General features: G+C 46.3%; 3 protein-coding genes across 4 annotated transcripts; 2 read left to right on the top strand and 1 right to left on the bottom strand.

Annotated features, from left to right (window-relative positions):
* The first annotated feature begins 1,031 nt into the window (after positions 1-1,031).
* Positions 1,032-10,159, top strand: PHLPP2 (PH domain and leucine rich repeat protein phosphatase 2). Its single transcript, XM_053449372.1, has 19 exons — positions 1,032-1,118; positions 2,251-2,483; positions 2,620-2,753; positions 3,675-3,865; positions 3,952-4,077; positions 4,221-4,375; positions 4,631-4,777; positions 4,862-5,092; positions 5,476-5,678; positions 5,764-5,824; positions 5,913-6,008; positions 6,102-6,257; positions 6,598-6,798; positions 6,895-7,057; positions 7,223-7,353; positions 7,553-7,663; positions 7,753-7,947; positions 8,140-8,371; positions 9,006-10,159. The coding sequence occupies exons 2-19, from the start codon at positions 2,257-2,259 to the stop codon at positions 10,122-10,124; spliced, it is 3,879 nt and encodes a 1,292-aa protein (XP_053305347.1). The 5' UTR covers positions 1,032-1,118; positions 2,251-2,256; the 3' UTR covers positions 10,125-10,159.
* A 1,694-nt stretch (positions 10,160-11,853) lies between these two features.
* Positions 11,854-16,785, bottom strand: MARVELD3 (MARVEL domain containing 3). 2 transcript variants are annotated; one of them, XM_053448759.1, is made up of 4 exons: positions 16,711-16,785; positions 15,494-16,076; positions 14,903-15,012; positions 11,854-12,513 (listed from the first exon to the last, which is right to left on the bottom strand). In XM_053448759.1, the coding sequence occupies exons 2-4, from the start codon at positions 16,066-16,068 to the stop codon at positions 11,942-11,944; spliced, it is 1,257 nt and encodes a 418-aa protein (XP_053304734.1). In that variant the 5' UTR covers positions 16,069-16,076; positions 16,711-16,785; the 3' UTR covers positions 11,854-11,941. The 2 variants fall into 2 exon arrangements, with proteins under 2 accessions (XP_053304734.1, XP_053304733.1); XM_053448758.1 differs by lacking the exon at positions 11,854-12,513 and adding an exon at positions 13,062-13,892.
* Positions 16,524-23,200, top strand: LOC128468033 (uncharacterized). The gene is made up of 7 exons (XM_053449804.1): positions 16,524-16,560; positions 17,774-17,967; positions 18,047-18,145; positions 20,507-20,608; positions 20,772-20,870; positions 21,307-21,430; positions 21,638-23,200. Exons 1-7 carry the CDS (start codon positions 16,524-16,526, stop codon positions 22,552-22,554), a joined length of 1,572 nt encoding a protein of 523 aa, XP_053305779.1. The 3' UTR covers positions 22,555-23,200.
* Positions 23,201-24,161: the final 961 nt, after the last annotated feature.

Raw genomic sequence — 24,161 nt, 5'->3', positions numbered from 1 at the left:
TGACAAATAAAGAATTGAAAAAAAATCCAACCATCTCTTCTTGCTTGGAGTGCGCTCTCATTCGAGAAGGTTGGCCACCTAGGCTGCAAGTGTGCATTTCATGAACATTTGCTGGTTTTAAAAGCAAGAACATATTCCGTTAGTATCCATCCCTCAGTTATGTGTTCAGATCTGTGTACGCTTCTTGCTTTGAGTAAGAAGTAGTCTATAGAAAATCGTGTGTGTGTGTATTTGTGTATATTAAAACCAGTATTAGATATGCTTGTGGGGTAGTGGTGGCTTATTGTAGGTGCAGGTTAACTAAGCATGTATTCGGTTAACGGGGAATCCTAGATGTTCTGCTACTGCAGAACATTTCGGGACTTGGGTTTTACAAACTTAACCTTGAGTCTTAAAATGCTGTATTTTAAATGCCGTAAATAAACAATTTAGCCTACTATTATTCTAAATCACAGTCCAGGTTACATTTTTGATTATTTTACATCTGGTCTGATGCAACAGTGTAAACATGCAAGAGTCGGGTAAATTGATCTTATATTCTTTGTGCAATGAGGTATGCTTTTATTAAACCAGCCTATTTTAACCATCACCCCAAACATTTTCTAATGCTAGTTATCATGAAGCCTTTTTTTTAATAAAATAAGCAAGTTTTAGACTTGATAATGTAAATTTGTGGTAAATACTTTTAACTGCTTACTTGCACCTTCTATATGACCTATGATTTACCTATAACCTAAGTCACATGCGTCTTCCGGCGCACAATAATGCGTAGTACTACGGGTAGACGCGTGTTAGGTAATCTCCTCTTGCCAGTCTCGAAGATGGCGGCTTTGGTGCTCCTCGCTTGTAGAATTTATAGTACGCAAAGTGGGCGGTGCCACCTGCTACGGGATTGTCGCTGTTCTCCCATCTCTTAGTTGTGATTGGTCGGGACATTCTCGCTGTCACCTGTATGTGGGCGGTCTCTTATGGTATTGGATGAACGGCTGTCGCTGTCAGTCGGTCCGGTAGCTGTGGAAATGGACGGACAGACACCGGGACCCTTTGGGGTTGGAGGCCCTGCCCCGCCTCAGCTCCCTGGCACACATACGAGGACAGCAGGGATCCGGGTGCTGAAAGTGAGTAGCTGGTGCACTCCTGTAGGTGGGTGGCGCTCGGCATAGGATTAGGTGTGATGGGAGTGGGGTCGCGCTTTGGGGGAATTCGGATAGGGGCAGCACGCATTTATTAACAAGTGTGCAGAATGCTGTGGCGGGGGGATATGGAGAGATCATCACGTGACTGTGACCAGAGTGACAGAGGATGTGGCAGTGATGGCTGTTGGTATCATATAATGCATTTGGGGTTCCCACTGATGTATGTGTCCCCATCAGGCGCTACAGAGGGGTACCGACACGTATTATTAATATACTGGTGTCACATTTATAAGGGCATGCATATTGTGTTCATTAGGGCGTTATTAACCCCGTAGCCCGTTAAAGATCCCCCCCCCCAAATGGTTTGCATAGGGTTCCTAAAATCCTAGCTGCTGCTGGGGGCATCTGTGCAAAGAGGGAATCGCCTCCAGGAGCCGTGCTAGTGACTACTGCTGAATATCCAAAAAATGCTGACACTTCAACGCGAGGAGAGGGCAAAACCGTCTGGAGAGACGAGGTTCAGAAGGTGAGACAGCAGGGCTCTGTGTCTCCTGGGGTGTCGTTAGGAATGGCCTTAGAGAATAATGTTAGGCTGCGGGACCGGTGCGCAAAGGCTGACAGTCGGCTGAAGAGAAGCGCAAGGCAGATGTGAGAGGAGAGCCCTGGAGACGGATAACGGGAGATGGGAAATGCGAGGTGACATTATAGAAAAAGGCTAGTGCAGCAGACGGGGCGCTTCAACATAATAAACCGGTATGGACAGCGCCGCGAGCGACCGGAGAGGTGGGATCCGCGTGAAATCCGTGAGTGAGACCAGATGGTTATACGGTGCGGATTTTGAAAAGTGGTCCTATCGTAGTAATTCAAGGAACGATCCAATCAGGAGCATTCAGCAGTTGCTATGGTGATAGGACCACTTTTCACACTATCGCGATGTGTTCTCTTATGATATATAGAGACAGCTGCGATCCGTACTGGGAGCTGCTGGTATTCTGGGCTGCGGATTCTAAGAAATAGGTTTGCGACCTTTTCATGGTTAACCCTTTGCGTTCTGAGGGTATTATTGGGGGTCCCGCTTGCAGACCTATATAACAGCCCTCCTTCCTTCCCGTAGAAGAACATGAAGCGCAGCGGGAGCAAAAACTGCCTGAGCCAGCGGAGCTGCCTTGGATCCCGAGAGAGAGAGTGGCTGAGAGAGGACCCCGGCAGGGGCTGCGTCTATCTGTACGGCGCGGACCAAGGCTGCCCCGACGTGGTTCTCTGCACCGTGGACACTTCCGCCTCGGAGATCTGTGCCAGCGAAGGCAGAGATTGTCTATACGTGCAGCTCAACGGAGACCTGATCAGGTGAGGACACGCGCCGTGTGTGATGTTTATACCGTATGCACATTCACTCTTTATTCTTTATTATTTAAAAAAAGACTTAAGCGGCTAGTATTTCAGGTGATTTATGCTTTTTCTGCCGTTCCCTTTATTGTTGCAGAAAGCTGGATCCGCAGGAGAGACCGCTTCGCATGATCTACACGTACCTGGCTGACTTGGGATTTCACGACGCCGTGCGGATCCAGGACGAGGCAGCCCACTCGGACCTCAGCTGCATGATCAGATTCTACAGCGGTAAGAAGTTTTACGGCTTCTCTCTGACCAGCTGATGTTCAGAAATCGCCCGCTTATCACCGAATGCGCGTACGTAGCCGCCTTAAAGGGACACCGCCAAGCAAACGTCTCTGTGTACTTTTACTTGTCCTCAGTTGTGGTTTTAATGATTTTTGAATCCTGGAATATTAGCATGTAAGGGGTTATTGGAACGCCATCACTCGGAACGCGTTCTAAGAATATATTCTGAGAGCTTCGAACATCCAAACGTGCAAAGCAAATGACCTTATTCCATCGGTGAGGAACTTGTGCATTTTATTGTCTCGGGGGCAGGGGACAAAAGTGCTGAGTCTGGCAAACGGCTGGAACAGGAAAGATTACTTCATGTAAAGGTCATGTGTGTTTTTACACCTGCTACCTTTCCGTGTGTTCCCGTTTACGAGCTGTAGCGTACCGCCTACAGTGCTATAACCCCCCACCTCCGGCAAACATTTTTTAAAGAGCCATATCTGCCTTACGGGTGTCATAATTAGCCAGCCACGTGACTTTTACTCCCAACAGCTTGTTACGAGTCCTGCTAATGTACCGTTGAGAATATGGTTTGCTTTAGCAATTCCAAGCTGCTAGATTTTTCTTGGAGAATCTGCATTCCCTTTACTTTGTCTGTAGAGCGTAAGCTTTTCGGAACAGGGACATCCTTTCCTTTTATGTATATCCATTGTTACCCAATAATATTTTCTGATTATGACCATATTATATGACTGCACTTACTGTGCCTCCCCTTTATTATACTGCAAAAAGCCAAGTACGTGAGATAAATAATAATATACATATCCGTAGATATGGGGTTACAGCGTTGTGCACTCTTAATTCCCTTTGTACGTTATGTCTGATGCATGCTGCAGGGGCTGGTGCCGCTCGTTCACTTTGCGTTTCTTCTAGAAAAACCAACGTCTTTGGAGCAACTGGACCGGATTCTGTTATCTGGAGTATTTAACGTACGCAAAGGCAAAACCCAGCTGCACAAGTGGGCCGAGAGACTGGTGGTCCTCTGCGGAACTTCCTTAATCGTGTCGTCTGTGAAGGAATGTCAGACTGGGAAAATGCACATTCTGCCACTTGTCGGTGGCAAAGTGAGTAACGTTAAAGTTTGCTGTCGTGTGTTACTCTGCCAGCCGGCTTATCCTCTTCTGCTGCTGACCTTCTGCCTCCCGACCAGGTGGAGGAGGTTAAGCGGAGGCCGTACTGCTTGGCGTTCTCCTCCGCCGAAGCGCAAGCTCCCACGTACCACGTCAGTTTTGATTCCCCGTCAGAGTACCTGCGATGGCATCGGCAAGCAACTAAAGTAAGAAAAGATCGGCGGGGCATCTCACAAGCGTGTTATATTTGTGCTGTTTGAATGAATGTGGACTCTGGAGCTATTTATGGCATTCGGTGTTTCCTGATTGTTTATGGTAGCTCAGCAGTTTCTGTTTTATATTAAAACAGGTCATGTCTCAGAGACTCAGCACAGTGGATCTATCATGTCAAAGCTTGGAAGAGGTTCCAGAGCACCTGTTCTACTCCCAGGATCTCACTTCACTAAACCTACGTCACAACTTCATGCAAGCGAAGAGCCCCGGGGGAGTGAGCGGTCTATGCAGGTCCGAGCCCAGCATGGTTTTAATCTTTGACCTGTGTGATATCTGCAATGGGCACGGAGGGAGAGGGGACAGAGGTCTGTTTAATGCAGGAGACACCCCCACGCCCAAACCAACAAAATATTCTAAAGTACACAACTGTATGACCGTTTTTCTAATCCTAACTGGGGTTTATCGTCTGTAGGATATGACTATGTATTTGGTGTTGACACCGATGATCACAGAGGATTTGCCAGTCATTGTGCTATTGTTTTACAGGTTCTCTCAGCTGAGGGTTCTTAACCTGTCCCAAAACAGACTAGGAGAATTCCCAATCGAGATCTGTGACATTACGGCCCTGACCGAGCTCAACATGTCCTGCAACGGCTTGACGGAGGTGCCAGCAGAAATCTGTCACCTGGTCAAGTGAGTTATTAGGGACTGGATTTGTAGCGTATGCCAAAAAGTTGTAATCTAAATGAATTGACACTTCACTTTCCCTTCCAACAGTTTACAGAACTTGAATCTGGAAGGGAACTCCTTGAAGTCGTTGCCAGAAGACCTTGGGTGCTTGCAGCAGCTTTCGTCGCTGGGACTCTCGTTCAATGATTTCAGTGACATCCCAACGGTGTATGAGAAGCTCGTCTGCGTGGAGAAGCTGTGCATGGCAGGCAACTCTGTGGAGACTCTGAGTCTTCACTCGCTAAAGAACATGCCTCACGTGAAACACATAGACCTCAGGTGAGATATTAAGTGCTTAGCAGGGGGATTTGTGCAGCCATTTTTTTATATATTATAATGCATAATAAAGTAACACTCCAGCTCTCTGGCAAGCTGCCACTCTAGCAAATAAAATCTATCCAATAATCCTACTTACTCCTAATCGCCTTTCTCTTTAATGTTTACCTTTTCTATGCCGCCTTGCACGTTGTTGAAAACGTTAACCTACTTGTCAACCCTCATATCTCTGTTGTAACCATCCTGGAGTTGCCAGTATCCTTTCCTCAATATCTCCGGCACTTTGGACCATGTCCAATTGTTGTAGCCCTCATCCCGTTGGAAATATGGCGACCAAAAACTTGAGCCAAGGCCCATCTAAACCGTGTCGTCTTATTCTGGTGTAGAATGAACCTTCTCAATCAAGTCGTCGGCAACAGCTTGGAGGCAATAAACCACATCACGTACTTTGACGTACGAGACAATGCTCTAACAGAACTGGACCTCAGCTGCTTGGGAAGCCTGGAACAGATACGCTGTGAACGCAACCAGCTGAGGGTGCTAACACTCTGTGGGTTCTCTCTGAGAACCATTTACGCCAGTTCCAACTGTGAGTTCACGTAGCTTACTCTCAACCTGCGCAACATCAGTGCTTTGTATGATATTCTTATCTGTTACATATTTGCATGTTTCAGGTCTGACTGCAGTAAGTGTGTTTTTGGCCCCTGCTCTGCTCACTTTGTTGGATTTATCCAGGTAAGTAAAGGGTGCCGTAGAGTTGCAGTGTTTTATTGCATGTTGACGCAGCCCCAATGGCACCATTAATAGAATGTTACCAATGCAGGAATTGCTTGACAGCCGTTCCAGAATGGCTTTGTGAGGCTAAGAAGCTGGAGGTTCTAGATCTCAGCTGGAATCTTCTCCCAGAACTACCGTCGAGGTTGGTAAATACGCATGTACAAAAGCAACGAGTTTTAGATTTCGGTGCACTTACTTTTGCACTCTTTTCTGGATGCCTATCTTTTCCCTCAAGGGTGATGAGCAGTCAGAGCCTCCGAAAGCTGCTTCTTGGACATAACCAGCTGAAGAGTCTCCCCAGCCTGGTGGAGAATATCCCCTTGGACACACTGGACGTGCAGCACAACTTGCTAAGTCACCTCCCCGAATCACTCTTCTTAATGGCTTTAAAGTAAGCATGCAAGAAAGAGTGGTCCTTTTGGATATATCAGGAAACATTGTGGTTTTATTAACAAATGTGGATCGGATTGGTGCTCAAAGTTTTTGTGGAAACAGAGAGACAGAATCACCGGTTCGGAAGTTTAAATTTGGGGAACGTAGAAGTCTGACCATCAGAGCTATAGTGTTTTACTCCTCTAGAACTGTTGGATTGATAATTTAGTAGAATAAGGAAAATCTATTGCCTTGTATTGGTTCAATAAAACTCAAAAAGTGAAATTGCCGCACACGTATCATACATATGTTTAATTTACGTTTGGGTTATTAGACCAATCGCAAGTATTGTTTTTCAGTCTCAGGTTCCTCAATGCTTCTGGAAATGTTCTGGAATCCCTTCCTTCATTGAGTAATGGAGAGGACGTTGTAAGTAGGCTGCAAGTGCTTTATTTGACCAACAACAGATTAACAGACCAGTACGTTCCTCTGCTGACCACGCACTCAAACCTCAGGGTCCTGCATATGGCATACAACCAGCTGGACACCTTCCCGGCGAGGTGAGAGGATTTCATGTTAGTTACATACAACGCTAGTGTACGATAACCTTGTCAATCCGCAAGCAGCGCGCTACAAAGTGTCCCCTTTCCTCGCAGCAAACTCCACAAACTGGAGATGTTAGAAGAGCTGGACCTTAGTGGAAATCGTCTGAAGTCCATCCCCAGCACTGTGTCCCACCTCAAGCGTCTCCACACGCTCTTGGCTCACTCCAACTGTATCAGCGTTTTCCCAGAAATCTTTAACCTGCCACATATCCAGGTCTCGCCTCTCCCTTAACCCACATAATCACCTCTTTCCTTCCTCTTATTGCCCTGATCCCTTATTTCTTGTTTTCCCTCCTGTCTCTCAACCTTTGCATGCTGTGGTATATCCGTAGACCCTGTTATCACTGACTCGAAATGTCGCTGTTCTTTGTTCCCGCAGCTGGTTGACTTGAGCTGTAACAACCTGATGGAAATCCCAATCCCTGAAACTCTCCCTCCTGCCCTGCATGACTTGGATCTGAAAGGCAACAGCGAGCTGGTCCTTAATCACCAGCTTCTTGACATCTTCAGGTAATTGAGCCATACAGTTCACCACCTTCCACTGCTTTAATGATGTCCCCCATGTATTTAAAGCTATATTTACTGTTCCCATGCATCTTGCCACACCATCAACTTATGTTCCTCAGCCATAACTATACCATGTTAATCCTAAAATCACATGTGTAAATTGCATTGATTCCCAAACTAACATTGCGTTGCTTCTCTGCAGCCATGTACCCATACTTAAAATTGACAACAAGCCTTTCCCGAATGCTGATATGGCTGCGCCAACCTTGCCGTGGGCTCATGGATTGGCAGAGATGTCTGGCCAGAGAAACAAGTGGGTATCATAAGCACGTAAAGCACCGTGTCTGAGAGGCATCCGCCAAATTCTCGCTGCGGCTACGTCCGTCTCTGTGTCTTCCGCAGGCTGTGCGTGTCCTCCCTCGCAGTGGCGGACTTTGCTGAGGGTCTGGAGGCGTTGTACGGCATGTTTGATGGAGATCGGAATGAAGAAGTGCCACGGTTACTACAATGCACCATGGGAGATGTTCTTCTGGAGGAGATGCAACAGTCGAGCTGTGACAGAACCTTCATGTGTCATACGTTCCTCGTGTCACACAGGTCAGCTGCTGCGACAGATGCCTCCATGTTCACTCCTGTCCTGATCTCATCTCACTGGAATTTATTCAAAGGGGACTGTGAGAGGGGTGAAATATTTTGTGACCAATTTACCCTCTTTTGTACTGCGATCTTGATTGCACGGTTGTCCCATATTTTAATGTGATAATTTCATTTTAACTTCTTCTTCTATAGAATGATGGGAATGGCCGGTCAGAAGCTGGGCTCCTCAGCCCTCCTATGTTACATTGGACACGGTGTACCGGATAACAATGGCAGCTTCTCCCTAACGGTGGCCAACGTAGGAACCTGTAAGGCCGTCCTGTGTAGGAACGGACAGGCTCTCTCCCTCTCCAAAGTATTTAGCTTGGAACATTGCCTGGAGGATATGCTGAGGATTAAGGAACAAAAGGCGATTATCACCGAGGTTAGTGGCTTTTAGCTCCTTCCTCTATAGAGCGTTCCTGTATCTCTGCTGGTGAGAACATACCTACGTTGTAAATCTTGCTTATTAGATTTTCTTTAACCGAAGAGTTAAATGCGGACACTTTCTCTAAACGTTCTCTAATAAGCCCAAAATGTTATACTGGCAAACCTCATAAAATGTAACATTGTTAGGACTTAAGCAGACTTAACTGGCTTTCGATGTGTCTTTTAATGGATTAACTGCAGACTAACAATATTCCAGCTTCACTTGTCTGGTGTAATGTGAACTCCGCGTTTCATCTATCTCAGAGGCTGTGTTTTAGGGGTTTATTCACTAAAGTTGGAAATTAATTCACGTTTTGCCCAACTGATGTCACAATGCATAATGAAACCTATGGGTGGAAATTGCGATTCTACTGCCAGCTTGCACTTTAGAGAATATCTTGGCCATTTAATAAAGCGCTTACAGCAGACGGGAGCTAAATGAACACAGCGGACAATGCCCTTATGCCAACTTGATACCTACCCATCTTATTTCCGAGTAATGGGATTAATTTTTAAACATGTGCAATTGATGATTATTACACTAAATAGAGCATTAAATGAAAATACTGATGATTTTTATGTTCTTGCAGGACAATAAAGTGAATGGTGTTACCTGCTGCACCCGTATGTTAGGCTGCACCTATCTACACCCTTGGGTGCTGCCCAAGCCTCATATCGTTACAGTACCACTTACTATCCAGGACGAACTCTTGATCCTGGGCAATAAAGCTTTGTGGGAGTATGTGCTGCCTGCAGAAGCTGTAAAAGCCATCCGCCATCTTGCTGACCCGCTGGCAGCTGCCAAGAAACTATGCACTTTGGCCCAAAGCTATGGCTGCCAGGACAACATCGCAGCTCTGGTTGTTTGTTTGAACATCGGAGAGGATGCTTGCACCTGTGAAATGCACACGCTAAGCTTACCAAACGCAGCTGGGGCAAGCTCGGTGGCCGCAACGAAAGAATCTCCTGATTCTGCCACACCGTCCTCGAGCAGCGGCATAGCATCGGAGTTCAGCAGCGAGATGTCCGTATCGGAGGTCAGTAGTGAGGTTGGCTCAACCGCTTCTGATGAACATGCCATGGCTGGGTTAGACTTCGGGGTCATCCCGAGGACTGACCGGAGATGTAGCCTTCATCCTATTCCCTCAGCCAGCACATTCCAGCGTCAGCCATCTTGTGCCACTTTCTCCAGCAACCAGTCTGACAATGGTCTGGACAGTGATGATGACCTGCAGGGTGAAGGTATTATCACCAATGGCAGCAGAGTGGAAGTAGAGGTGGACATCCATTGCAGTAGACAGCACACACCTGAAGTCCCTGCCATCAGCACTTTTCACGCTTTGGAGGATGACGGAGGGATCTCTGTTCAGGTACTCCAAGAAAACAGCCAAAACTACAACCAACCAGCAGCTTCAAGCCAAGAAAAGGACAATGCAACAACTGCTTGCTCTGGACCAGGCGTGTTTATGAAGAAACATTCGAATGGCTCTGTCGTGCCACTGGAAGAAATTCTTAACCTAATTGAAGTGGCCTCAGTGGCTCCTAAAAGAAAAACGGGTTACTTTTGCGCACCTTCTCAGGTGGATCCTGATGACCAGCTGGTGGTCCCACCTCACTTGCAGCACGAGGTCAACGAACAGTTGTGTGATGCAGAGCAGGTATTACAGGACAGAACCGCCGGACACGAAGAGTTCGATACAGCGTTGTAACCTTTAGTCAGGACTGTTATTTGGAATGGGAAAAACTGTAAGGATCATTAAGCTGCATTTCAAATTGCACATTTTTAGCAGCGGGCCTTGCCAGATGTAGCTTGCCAAGGACCTTTCTCCCGAAATCCAAGAAAAGGAACTTTTTATTTTCTTCCCTTTCTTACCTGCTGAGGTTTATCAGGCAACTTCGTACCTCTTCATCACCCTTCTTATAAAGCCAAATATTCTTGAAGAGGTTTAAATGTGCTGAACAAATGTGAATATCCTTTTTTGTTTCCATTCCACAAATGTTTCGAAGTACGACTCCAAACACCTGCAGCTCATTCCATTTGCTGCCAGCATGTTTTGGATCACAATCCATGAAATCTAGGGGGTGGGGGTATTTCTGCGAATCCTGATGCCCATTTTAGCGTTTTAATGTTGAATGTGACAATCCCAGTCATGTTTGTCTTGTTTCTTTTCTCTAAGAGAACCGAGCCAGTCCTGATCAATGTTGTACAATAAGGCAGCTCACATATAATATTTTAAAGCACTTTTAATTGCGTTTTACTTATTGTCATGTTATAAAAAATGTATTCTCAGTGGGTGACCTTTGATAGTGTCCTCCTGCAGTTTCTGAGCCTATTCATGTGTGTTGCTGCTTTAATTTATATATATATATATATATATATATATATATAATATATATATAAATTATTACACACGTCGTTGGTGCATGTGTCCTCCAATTCACAACCTTTTAAAATTAAGATATCTGATACCTCTGGAATAAGGTTTTTTTTTATTATATTATAATTTGTACAAACCTGAAACTTTGAAATGGTTTGAAATGATCTTTGACCCCTGCCATGACCATTATGACTTCAGTTCATATACTGTATAGAAATGCACTATTTTGCGGGGTCACCGAAGGGTTACATTTCAGATTACTCTTGCAATGCCGCAAGCTTTCTGGCTTCAATACTTGCACGGGATTGACATTTCTTCTGATGGTAGGATCACAGAGCTGCTTCTATCATAACTTGGACTCTGGCAGTTCAAGAATCCGTATTTGACTGAGAACCGGTTTAGGAATACCCTTTTCATTCTTACACTCGATAATTTAATGTGAGATAGATGCCCGATTTGGAAATTTGCAATTCATTACGATTCCAACTGTGATATTGCTTTTTTTGTTTTGTTAATTTATTAAACATTATATTGAAATGTTATCATACATATAAGCAGATTTACAAAATCAAACTTTTGTTAATAAAAAATACTGTGAGCTCTACTCTTCTGTGTCATTCTGGTATGTAGCTGTCAGCGACTAAGCAACAGTTTTCTGCTTATTCAATAGCCAATAATTCCATCCATTAAGAGAAATCAGTTAATGGAGAAAACTAATTAACATACATGGTAATGTATTGTTCCAGAACACTGGTCCCTAATCATTTTTACCGAGAGGCACTATGGAAACCAGTGTTCTAGAACACCGAGGCACTTGTTTAACCGTTTTAGTTGCTAAAGTTAACTGGATTTAAGGTCCTCGCTATCTCAGAACTGACCAGTATGCCCCAGAAACTCTCTTGCTGCTATTAGTACAGTTTATTTACAAAAAAGTGTATTTCTTTGTGTTTAAGTTGGATAGTTTTGCGGCAGTAGAACTTTTTGTGGAATTCATACCGTGACATTTGCATTAACTATATTGTTCTAGGCTTAACATTTTCAAATTATGAACAAATTTCCTTTTTTTTTTTTATGTATAAGTACTGTTTCACAGTAAAAATATATTTACAGAAGCGCTATCCAGGCTCGAACAAGCAGCTGTGGATGCATTATCTTTGGAAAGCCAGCTTTTGTCGGTAGGCTCGAAATGCTAGAACCACGCTCGCCGCATAGAGTATTATCAGCAAAATGCCAAAGGTCGCGGCTCCTCCGTCAGTCCCGGCGAGGTCACAGTTCATCCACGTCAGGCCATTTCTGGCATACAGTCTCTCCCGCATCTTGCACAAATCCGTGGCGTTAATCTGAAGGGCGAAGTGGAGGAATACCCCAACGGCAGCTCCGTAGCCCAAAGAGGCCAATGTGCAGAAAGCCACCTCGGCCCAAAGCCATGTTTTAGACAGGCTCATGAGATGCTTTGATCCTGCGGCCAAGACCGCCAGAGTAAGTGCCCCCATAATCACCGACACCGTCAAGCCTCCATACAAGAGGGGAGCACGCATCACCGTGAATCGTTGGTCCAGCTCTCGTACCTGCTGCAGCTCCTGCCCCTCAAACGGGTAATAGCCTCCTCCAAAACCACCACCTGCCATTCCAGCACTGAACCCAGCAAGGACGAAATAGGACGAGACCACGCAAATGAGAACGAGCGCGTTGAGAATCACCTCCAACATCAGCAGTATACCTGGGGCAAGACACAGATAGAGAGAGCTGAGCACCCACTTTCCACAACTCGCAGCAAGATTTCCCCGCATTGCTAGGTACCGGCATGAAACGCAACTTGCCCACCGAAATGGCTCCAATGCAACAAGGACCTCTCCTCGCTCATGCAGGATAGAAATGCTGAGCAGCATTAGCACGTTGGCGCTCATCGGATTCAAAGGCTGCAAGTCAGTAATGGCTGAACAACCTAAGCCTGGTGACAATGGCTGCTACCCAACGCTGCCCCTTCCTCGTTCCTCCAGCAGACCCCAACAGTTATTGATGGCCGAGCCGGAGGATTTCCGTCTCTGGAGTAGGTAACTATTACTTGGGTGCTGCTTCCTAAACAGCCAAAAGTTAAGTAGGTAGACGGAAGGCGCTTGTGGCTTCCACCCCAAAAGGGAGACTGTAAGCCGTTGGGTGAACAAGACAAACACATGCTTATCATATGTCTATACTTCATTCAAACAAACACAGTATAATTTACTGAAAAATATACAATTTAAAAAAACTACAAGAAATCCACAAAACTCATGTAACCACTTTTTATTAATAAACAAATCTTTACAAAACAGGATATTTAAAAACACCCATTCCCACCGATTCTTACACATAGATACAAACTGCGGTCCCCTTATATATACACATGACCTGCAGGTGCCTTATACTGTGTGCTGCTTTAGAGGTATAGCATAGGGCCCTGTATTAATGACTTTATATATATATATATATAATATGTATATGTAAACCCCTACAAATCAAATGTGCTCTTTGGCTTCTTTTTCAGCTGGCGGACTCTGAGAAACCCCTTGATGGCGAGTACGGCGCTGGCGATGAAGGCGATGATTGCCATGCATGCAAACAAGCCGGCTGCGATATCTGCCCCGTGCAGACCGCAGGTAAATCCCTGGTACCCTTTACTGCTATACAGACTCTCCCGGTCTTTGCACACTTGGGAATTGTAGGCTTCGTGCAAGTGAGTAAAGTAAAAATACAGAGCCGGTATGTAGCCCAAAGCTATAAGGATATCTAGAACGCATTCCACAAGCAGCCAGACTGGAAATCGCCAGGGGACACGAAGCACTCCCAGTAAAACCAGTAGGCAACAGAAAGCCATGAGAGCGCCGCCAAAAGCCATGGAGGCTCTGACGGTGGGGAGCTTCAACTGGTAGAACTGCTTATCTAGAGTCTGGGCCTTCTCTCCATCTTCTCCGCTAAAGCCGCTGTAAGCCCCGCCAAACTGGTAATAGTAAATCCCACCCAGGTTAGTGATCCCAGTGAAGCCCCCTGTAGAGTTGAAGGACACAGAACTGCATATCAGGATCAACATGTTGAGCAGAACTTCCACCATCTGACAGCAAGCTGTGAAGATCAAAAGCGGATGGAGCCATTATTGTGAGATGTAGAAGTGAGATGCGCACGTTGGGTCTTGGCCCTTCTTTACGGCTTCCCCTAGGACTGATGTCAAGGACATGCCTTCGTAACAAAGCTAGCCATGGTAAAGGGGGCATCATGGAACACAGTGATCCCTCTAAGGTGAGTGTACAACACAACATAGGTGAGGTGAACACTATCTACTGCTTACAAAGAAACAAGGAGTCGGGGGAATCGGATTCCTATTCCTTGGTGATATAAATATTAAATATTAATAGAATGTACTAATGGTGCACTGCATCTTTATTCTGCAGCCAGAGCTAGATAGTACTACTACCTATGAAAAAGAAATCGATCGAGACACCAGATACAACGCTCTAAAGATAAAGTGGTTTACGTGCCGCTTACGAGGACAAAGTCCATGTCATAAACATTGGGCCATAAAACGAAATAGGAGTCATAGGAAGTGGGCGATAAACATGATTTACCTGGCGGTAAATGGGCAGGGTAAAGCTCACTGGGGTAAGAAGGGTCCTCGCCATGCTGGGGTTCAAAAACCCTTTACAAATCCCACCAGCCACTGAAATGTTTAAGCTAATTGTTTAGTGAGTAAACCCCCTATGGTTTTTTCTAATGGGAAGTGGCTACTTTTTTTTTTATATTAGATTTTATTTTACCCAAAGCCAATTTTTTCACCATCAATACCCCCGGCATTCTGCCAAATGCGGTCTTTGTGGACAGATACAGCTATTGTGAAATAAAACTAGCGTTTCGAAAGCTCACCTTGAAGAACCAGAAAGTCCGCTTTTGGAGGACAGGCGCCCCGTCATTTTGCGGCCCGTATCTGAACAATGAGCGTGTTTATTCTAAGCAGAAGGTCTAGAAGCGAGGCGACTGCCTGCGACACGGGGGATTTATTACCTGTCCACAAAGACCGCTTGTTACTAGTAACGCAGAATCTGTCTCTGCCGTACAAAGAGATTCCGACCATTCCTTACCTCGGCCCGTGCAAAGGTATCTGCACTTGTGACAATCCAGGATTCCGCCGTATGAACTGCTTTCATAATATTCAACATCGTTCATCTGGGAGCCGTTAGGAGCAAACGATCTGTAAACAGTAGAGGTAGACAGATAAAGACGCCATCTTGTATAACGTACGACCAGCGGACCGCGCATGGCTGCCCCCATAGAAGGTGCATCCGTCGTACCGGCGCATCTGCTCCGTTATTAGTTTTTATCTGCCCTACAGATCTGAGGATAATGTTACCTTTTTTCTGCCCATATACGCATACCCGTAAATATATAGAAAGGAGACATACAAAGCGGTACAAATATACCAATCGCTGCATATCTCAGAACGGTCTCTTCATTTGTCGGCATCTAGATTACTGCCACGAGTTCTAGAACAGTAGATTAAATCAGCACGATAAAAGCGCTTGCTAATTTCCAGTTTATCAGGAGTTGGTCCTTGGCACGGGTCAGACGTCTGGTGTATATATATATGTATATTATATATATATTTATATTATATATATATTTATATATTATATATATATGACATACGTGGATACGTGGCATAGGTCCCTTACCTCTCCGCTTTATAGTAAGGCTCCTGGTCGCTGATATGCGTCTCGTGATCATGTGGACGGTCGTTGCTGTAATGTCTTTGAGGCCAGTCTCTCTCCTGGTGGTTTTCACGACTTCTCTCCTCTCGGCTCGGGTATTGCTCCCTTTCCATGTGAGATCTGCCCCGTTCCTCGTAACGCGCTGGCGTCCTGTCCTCACGATTCTTACTTTGTTCTCTGTCTCTGGAGTGCTGCTCCCGTTTGTCGTACGGATCACGGCTCCTCTGGTTCTGGGTCCGGTCCGGATCCCTGTCTGCAGAGTACCGATCCCTGTCCTGGTACCTGGTTCTGCTCCCCTCCTTATGACTCACTTGCCCTCTTTCATCATTGTATTGATCTCTCTCCCGATGTCGACTCCGCTCCGGCTGGTTCCTGCCGTTGGCTCTTTCGTTGTGGCCGTAATCGCGATCAGGCCTGTGTCCGCTCTGCACTTTAGGGTTGTAGTCGTGGTTACCGCTCTGGTCACTTCTTGGGTGGGATCTGTGCTTCCGTGGTGCTCGACTTTCCCCATCGCTTTGATACGGTGCAGAATCTATCATTTCCCAAGCTACGATTGAAAAAAATATATATTAAATCAAGAAAAAAAAACCTCTCCTTGAACACATGGACCCAACACCCAGGAGCTTTCTCCCAGCTACTATTCTAGAATTCTGAGCCACACCACGTATCACCCGGCTCAACCGTTACTAATTATATATACACACCGGTATATATTTACTGTATGTTTATAAATATTTATAAGATATATTGCTATTCCCACCGCTGGCGGTTTAAAGGGTGTCGGTAACAACATGTTCTATAACATAGGCGTACAGGAAAGAAATAATAAGAAATGTTTTGTTTGCACCGTGTTTATAAACTTATTACTGCTGTTACTTCTAGAGGGGACATCGCAGGAGGAAAAAGCCACAGAGGGATTGGAGTCCAATGGATGGACTGCTCCTCGTAAAGAGGGACACTTGGGACGTATAGAAGTGGAAATGTATATGGAGTAATGGAAAAGGGAGATGATATGCATAGCTATGACCCAGGTAGGCAAATGATCTGTACCTTTAGCACTATGGGGACTACAGTGTATAGAAATACCATAGAGTCTATACATGCTGGGAATGGTCAGTGCTGTGTATATCGCCGTAACTCGCACCTAACTTCTCTTTAGTTATTAAAACTTCATTACTCACCTGAAATCTGGTCTTATCACCTGCGCAGGAAAACTAACCGGAACAAAAACAGAAAAACACACCTGAGCGCGCGTCCACGAATTGTATTAGTGCATGCGTGCGCGTGCACCACCCTTTTTGTATCCAATGAAATGGCTGCCGCGATGGAGACATTAACGAAACAGAGGTTTGTCTCGTGCGTTTCAAACGGTGATATGTTCACACTAATGTCTCCAATGGATAGTAACTCCGCCAGCTGATTGGCTACAGAGCGCCTTGCCCTGTATTGATTGGTCAGTTTCTGGAACTGAGTCTAGACTTGTTTTTTGGAGTTGGTGAGATGGACCCTCGAACTCATCATTCAGGTGATTTATAAAGTGTTTGAGTGGGCGAGTTCCAGTCACAGCTATAGGAGTTATTTGTTAATGCTTGCAGATAAAGAATGCACCATACTGCAGGGGGGGGGGTAACTACAAAGGTGGGGTAAGAGCATACTGTGTGGTCAACTGCGTGGGATTACAGCTTACTGAATCGTGCACGGGGTGGCAGCACATAGAAGGGGATACCAAGTGTGATGGCAGCACATAGACTGGGATACCAAGTGTGATGGCAGCACATAGACTGGGATACCAAGTGTGATGGCAGCACGTAGACTTGGATACCATGTGTGATGGCAGCACGTAGACTGGGATACCATGTGTGATGGCAGAATATTGAAGGGGATACCATGTGTGATGGCAGAATATTGAAGGGGATTCCATGTGTGATGGCAGAACGTAGACTGGGATACCAAGTGTGATGGCAGCACATAGAAGAGGATACCAAGTGTGATGGCAGCATGTAGACTGGGATACCAAGTGTGATGGCAGCATGTAGACTGGGATACCAGGTGTGATGGCAGAATATTGAAGGGGATACCAAGTGTGATGGTAGCATAGAGAAGGGTGGGCTGGTAGCATAGAGAGAGGGGTGGGCTAGTAGCATAGTGTAGTGTACAGGGAGCAGGATGCTAATATGCGTATACATTATATTATGTATGTTCTGCACAAATGCACAATTTATAATGTGTTCTGTGATCTCTTAGGTCCAAATGCCTCGTGTCTGGACAATGCATCATCACTTAAAGTCGTGGCCGAGGCTGTTCAGCAGGTGATGAAGAAGAGGGACACTCAGCACTTTGGGAGAGTGTTGGAGTTCTTGGAATTACTCCATGAGCAGGTGCCCGATCTGCTGTGTTACAGACATCATGCCAAGCTGAGCTTAGGTGTAAAAGGAAAGGTGAGATCAGCACCTAAATGTATCCAGTATAACCAACACCTGGACCTGAAATAAACCACCCGTATCTTTCCTTCCACAGATGGTGCTTGACATGGTTGAGAAGAACTGCTCCTTGTTGGATGTCCTCAAAGCTCTAAACCGTCATTTCCCTGTTGTGTATCCTGACGATCCAAGAGCAGTAAGGAAACCGTCATGGCATCCTGGAATACAATCCAATTATCCTTTTGCATGTTAGGCTCGGAGCCAGGGGCGTAACTAGACCCCTCAGGGCCCGGGTGCGAGAATCTGTTAAGGGCCCCCCACCCCCCCAAAAAAACATGATTTTTACCCAACAATTTTTTTTTCAACAAATTCAATTTACATATTGAATCATTTCTGTAAAAAAATCAAAGAAAAAGGGGCGCATGTACATAGGGCCCTTTTTGTACATGCGCCCCTTTTTCTTTGAATACATAAATAATCTTTCCACCAAAACAGCCTGACTGTGGCATTTTTGCCACCAAAACAGCCCGCCTGTGGCATCTTTGCCACCAAAACACCCCGCCTGTGGCATCTTTGGCCCCATAACAGCCCGCCTGTGGCATCTTTGGCCCCATAACAGCCCTCCTGTGGCATCTTTGCCACCATAACAGCCCTCCTGTGGCATCTTTGGCCCCATAACAGCCCGCCTGTGGCATCTTTGCCACCATAACAGCCCTCCTGTGGCATCTTTGCCACCATAACAGCCCTCCTCTGGCATCTTTGCCACCATAACAGCCCGCCTGTGGCATCTTTGGCCCCATAACAGCCCGCCTGTGGCATCTTTGCCACCATAACAGCCCTCCTGTGGCATCTTTGGCCCCAAAACAGCCCTCCTGTGGCATCTTTGGCCCCAAAACAGCACTCCTGTGGCATCTTTGGCCCCAAAACAGCCCGCCTGTGGCATCTTTGCCACCAAAACAGCCCGCCTGTGGCATCTTTGCCACCAAAACAGCCCGCCTGTGGCATCTTTGGCCCCATAACAGCCCGCCTGTGGCATCTTTGGCCCCATAACAGCCCACCTGTGGCATCTTTGCCACCATAACAGCCCTCCTGTGGCATCTTTGGCCCCATAACAGCCCGCCTGTGGGATCTTTGGCCCCATAACAGCCCGCCTGTGGCATCTTTGCCACCATAACAGCCCTCCTGTGGCATTTTTGGCCCCAAAACAGCCCTCCTGTGGCATCTTTCCACCAAAACAGCCTGACTGTGGTATCTTTGCCCCCCCCTTACACATCCATGCTATCTCTCACACACACACACACACACACACACACATATATATATTAATTCACAAATATTTACTCACTAATTCACAGATAATCCATTCAATCATTCAGATATTCATACATTGATACTCATTAATTCCCTCATTCAGATACTCATTTACATATACTCATTCACAAACATTCATTCACTCACTCCTTCACAGATATTCATTAATTCTCTCACTCAATCTCAAATACTCCTTCATGCAGCCTCCCCTTACCTGAACAACCGAAGATGTAAAAAGTATGTGCCGCTCGGCGCTCGCAGACCAACTTGTTCAGTGCATAGGGGGAAGCAGATGCGCAGCAGGGTCATGTGACGTACGTCACGTACGTCACGTGACTGTTGGATTCCTGCGTCCCCCGGCATCCTCGTCTGCCAGTAAGTAGCGGCCCCCCGCGGAATTAATCGTGGGGGTTGCCCGGGCCCCCTAGAGTGGCGGGCCCGGTAGCAGCTGCTGCAGGGTTAAGGGGCAAGTGCCCCTTTTGCCCTGAGTTATAGACGGCCGTAGAGGCCGCATAGGCCCAGTCAGTCCGGTCCTGACTGGGCCTATGCGGCCTCTACGGCCGTCTATAACTCATAGACCTTGGGGCCCCTTGCCGCCGGGGCCCGATTTCGGGCGGCCCCTTGGCTTGGGCCCCCCTGCCACCGGGGCCCGGTCGCAGTCGCGACCCCGGTAGTTCCGCCACTGCTCGGAGCTTTACAAGTCTAAAGTGCTATAGAGCCATGGCTCCTGACACTGTTCCTACTGTCCCCTTTATTATTATTTGCATGGAAGTCTATGACTAAGCCTCTCCACGTCATCTGAGCATATCAATGATAAGGCTATGCATGTACCAGGGGAGTGATAGTTGGCTTTACAGTCCCTTCAAGCATAATTATAATTCCCACGTTGAGAGAGACCCTTAAGCAGACCCTCCCAACCCTTTCTGAATGCTGGTTTTGTGTGTTTATTTTTCATTAATAATTAACATCCATGGGAACACTAAACAGTAATGAGCTGCTCTAGGGCCGGTTGAGCTTTCAGCTCACCAGAAACCCGTACACGTGTTTCACCATATCCGTTGTACAGCGCTTTGGAATATGATGCCGCTATATAAAATAATAAAATATTTTAATCATAGATTTAGTTAATGCAGTCCTGGAGTCTGCCTGTAGGTGGCACTATTGTTTTGTCATAAATGTGTGATGTTTAGAATGTTTATTTTTATTTATATAGTACAAGTAGTTTGTATGTTATCTGTCATTCCAGACGCGTCGAGATCTCTTGAAAGTGCATCAGTGTAACACGCACTTCCGCAGATTAGTCCTTTGCATGATGCGGGATGAGAAATTCCGTAAGAACTATATGGAGGTGAGCTCTTACCCCCGAGATATGGTCTCTTCTCCGCTGTTTCTTTTAAAGGTCAAAACTTTCTGCTGTAACATTAGGATCCAAAACCCCACCGTGTTAAACTTTGCATAAAAGTGAATGCCGTCCTCCGATTCCTCATGTTGTGCTTTGTGTGCTTTTTCAGAACGAGCTACAAAATGAATACGGGGAAAACTTTATGACCGCTCTGGAGAAACTCCTAGAGGAGCTTCTTCAGCGTCTGCAGGCCGTCCTCGCCCACCAGGTAACTAGTGTTGTAGTTTGGGGTGTGATGGGATCTAACAGATGTCAACTTCAAGGCCCACCTGATCCAAACTATTCACCCCATTTGGTGCATGTATTGAACTCCAAGACCGACCGTATCGGTTTACAGCCTACACAAAGCTCACACACCCGGGGGCTCTGGATTATCGGACGACGGTCAAGCGGTTGATAAAACAGTTTCTGGTTGATTAGCTTCAATTTAAGACATGTTGACATTAAAGACAAAACCGGTCAACCCCGGCGCTGTGGCCAGAAAAATCATTATCTGAATTTTAAAAAGTGTCAGCATACTATTCAAATCTATTAGGAAGTGTTCGGTAGTTTTGGGTTGTGCAGAATACTTTTGTTACAGTGTTTTAGAACATTGTGACGATGGGTTTGTTGAGTTTGGATTTGTCCTGTGTATTGTATTTCAGGTCTCGGAAAGTGTGGCTAAAACGGCACACAAAGAGACATCTGGTGTAGAGACAGACAATGGTTCGATGGGTCCAGCACCCCAACCTCTCCAGGAAAACTGTTCACAGCAGCAGGATGATCCATGTAAGTTACTGGTTATCTCTTGAAGGTAAAAGAAGGATTAGAACTTCAGACCTCCTTAACTCTACATCAAAGGCACCTAACTGCTGTCCTCCAGGCTCCATCATACAATTAAATCCTTTTCTGCAATCGCATTTCTAATTAGAAAATCAATTAGCAAAAGCTTTGGCAACAGGGAAAGAATTGGCATTTGTTTTTATTTGTGTTTAGATGCTTCAAACATCCCCAACACGATTTCTTCTGAGGATTCGGCATTAATGAAAAATGTTCTGTCAAACGAGAGTGGTTCTGCAGAAACAGAGAAGAGCCAGCGGGTTCTACAAGCGCAGCGCGAGATCGGGCAGAGCTCCGCGCAGCATCAGTCCTGCCGAAAAGGTTCCCAGACGTGGAGACGCAGTGAAGCCTCTAAGAAAACTACGGAAGAAAGTCGCTGTTCAGAGAAGACGGTTACAGCTGAAAGGAGGCTAGATACAGATCTCCCCGTTTATGATTCTGGGGGCAGAGATGATCATTCTTTGCACAGAAGCCGTCCGGTGTTTGATATTTTTGGCCTGGACTGCAGTGTAGACTTGGATGTAGATCACTTTACAAGTCATTCTCCGCCAAACCCGTTTCAGTCGCAGGAAACTGGCGCCCTCCTGGAAAGGCATCCTGTGCTGGCAGCGGTACGTGGAACGCAGGTATGTGAAGGAGCGCATGGGTTACAGCCAGAAAGCAACGTTTTTATCCCACCCAGAGTTGCATATGTCTCCAAAACCACCCAAACAGACCATGGAACTGCCACAAGTATGGTTCAGGTCAAGAAAACCCCACACGATGAAAGGTATTTGGACAGGAGGACCCCAAGAACCAACGATGTTAGGCGTTTGGATGTTACTGGGCCACTGGTAAGGCATCCAATGTCATGGAAATACCAACCAGTGGTTCAGTTAACAAGATTACCTCCGGCGGTCATCAATGCACAGACCAGATGCCAGGACTTTGCTAAACCTGCAACAAGTGAGTCTTCTGAGGAGGACTCACAAGCCACCAACTGGACAGACACTGAGAGCTGGCGAGGGACCTGCTCGGTTTCCACCGACAATCTCAGCAGTGATCCTGATTATGACCCTGGATGTCTTTACTGAGACCAACTACGTGTGTTGCAGCACAAGTGCGTCGTGCGCGAGGAGATCGAAGTAAGCTACTATTCCACATGTGAAAAAGTTTAGAATTCTATTTCTAATTCTCCCTGCTCGGGATAGTCTGTGGCCGGCCATGCGGTACAGAAATATCACGTGGACAGCAAATCTTGATTGTATCTGCTTTGTTTACCGACATGGTCATCTTCAAAGGGCTGATAAGGGAACCCCGGGTAGCGTTCTGTATCCCCGCGGCTGCGTGAGAGCTGTGTTGTTGCTTTCTACTCCCAGCGTGGTCTCCTTTGCATTGGGAATGAGATGCCGCCGGGATCATGTTGCAACCTCCATGTGGTTATTGGGAAATGGATTATTTTTTTGTACAGCAGGGAGGCAGTACAACGTGTTCTTGTTTTATGTGTACACTAACCTCGCTATTTAGTCCAAGTGATCTGACTACAGGCTGGTGCCCCCGACGTGAGGCTCGCAGGGGGAAGAGCTCGACATCTGCCGGCAGGACAAACAACAGTCAGCGTTTCCCAGATCGGCCCAAAATATATGTGCTGCAAACTATAGGAAGCCACCTGAACGCTAGATATGATGAACGCATAACGGGCTAGACTTTAAAAGCCGTGGAGAAGCACGGGCGCTTGAAATGAACCGGAATGAAGGGTCTATTGCATCACAGCAGATGCCAGAGTCAAAAATACAATCTTTCAGGGTAATTTTTATATCCCAGACATGAAGGCCGTGGCCTCTGACCCTTCACCGGTACCAGGATTCACGCAACAGCCACAAACCGTTAAAATATTAGGAAATAAACTAATTGTTTAAAACACAAGACTCAAATAATATCAATGCCAATTGTAAAAGCTTTTTTAACCCAGAATTCCTTGATGGGGTTAAACGACAAGGCGGCAGAACCGATATGCAGGGAAGATCGAGTCGGGAGCCGCGGATACGCTGGCTAAACGCTGCCGTCCGATAAGCAGGAACGTTCCTCTGGTTCCTGTAAGAGGGTTGTTGACCAAATGTTTACATTTCTGTATGTTTGATGTTCGCATTGCACAGCTACTCACATTTGGGAGGCGTGTGTATACATGTGCCGGGGCAGCGGGAGGTGCAAAGCACCCTTTGGGTACTTCTGTTTTTCCTTATCTTATGTAACCCCCGGCGTCTCGCTGCCAGGGGTGCGGAATGATGTAAGAGGGTCCTGGGTATTTCAGGCAGGTAGTTCTGCGTTCTGTCCTGTGATGACCTCTGTGCACAGTTCTGGGAAGCACGGCCCTTTGTGTCATCACTTCGTACAGTCACCGGTGGTCAGCATTAACACGGTGGCCTTGGGGCTTTGACGTAACGGAGGTGTGTATCCTGCGGCAAGGCAAACCGAGGCAGCCTAACCTCCCTGCGATTGAATGTGTTATGTTTTTGATGTTCAGACTCCTTTGTGTTTTGGGGGTAAACTGGGTGGGATCATGTCAACTTTTCTAACGTGTTCGTGTTTGGGACCGAAATCCTTATGTCCCTCTTTCCGCAGAAAGCGTGATGGGTAAGCGTGTTTCGCGGGGTTCTCTGCGCAATTATGTTTGTAGAAACTGCAACCAATGGGTTTATTA

The sequence above is a fragment of the Spea bombifrons genome, chromosome 10 (assembly GCF_027358695.1).
Source record: "Spea bombifrons isolate aSpeBom1 chromosome 10, aSpeBom1.2.pri, whole genome shotgun sequence".
NCBI classification, from domain to species: Eukaryota; Metazoa; Chordata; class Amphibia; order Anura; family Pelobatidae; genus Spea; species Spea bombifrons.
The sequence above is the reverse complement of the archived record's forward strand: the minus strand, read 5'-3'. Positions and strand labels throughout refer to the sequence as shown.

Excerpts from the sequence above, each read along its gene's own strand:
- PHLPP2 (XM_053449372.1), top strand. The coding sequence starts at position 2,257 with ATGAAGCGCAGCGGGAGCAAAAACTGCCTGAGCCAGCGGAGCTGCCTT. Across the intron at positions 5,093-5,475 it reads GTGAAACACATAGACCTCAG|AATGAACCTTCTCAATCAAG; the intron begins GTGAGATATTAA and ends ATTCTGGTGTAG. Across the intron at positions 7,664-7,752 it reads ATGTCTGGCCAGAGAAACAA|GCTGTGCGTGTCCTCCCTCG; the intron begins GTGGGTATCATA and ends TGTCTTCCGCAG.
- MARVELD3 (XM_053448758.1), bottom strand. The coding sequence starts at position 16,068 with ATGATAGATTCTGCACCGTATCAAAGCGATGGGGAAAGTCGAGCACCA. Across the intron at positions 15,013-15,493 it reads CCTTACTATAAAGCGGAGAG|ATCGTTTGCTCCTAACGGCT; the intron begins GTAAGGGACCTA and ends TACTGTTTACAG. Across the intron at positions 13,893-14,902 it reads ATACCTTTGCACGGGCCGAG|CTTGCTGTCAGATGGTGGAA; the intron begins GTAAGGAATGGT and ends TGATCTTCACAG.
- LOC128468033 (XM_053449804.1), top strand. The coding sequence starts at position 16,524 with ATGGAAAAGGGAGATGATATGCATAGCTATGACCCAG. Across the intron at positions 20,609-20,771 it reads TCCGTAAGAACTATATGGAG|AACGAGCTACAAAATGAATA; the intron begins GTGAGCTCTTAC and ends GTGCTTTTTCAG. Across the intron at positions 21,431-21,637 it reads ACAGCAGCAGGATGATCCAT|ATGCTTCAAACATCCCCAAC; the intron begins GTAAGTTACTGG and ends ATTTGTGTTTAG.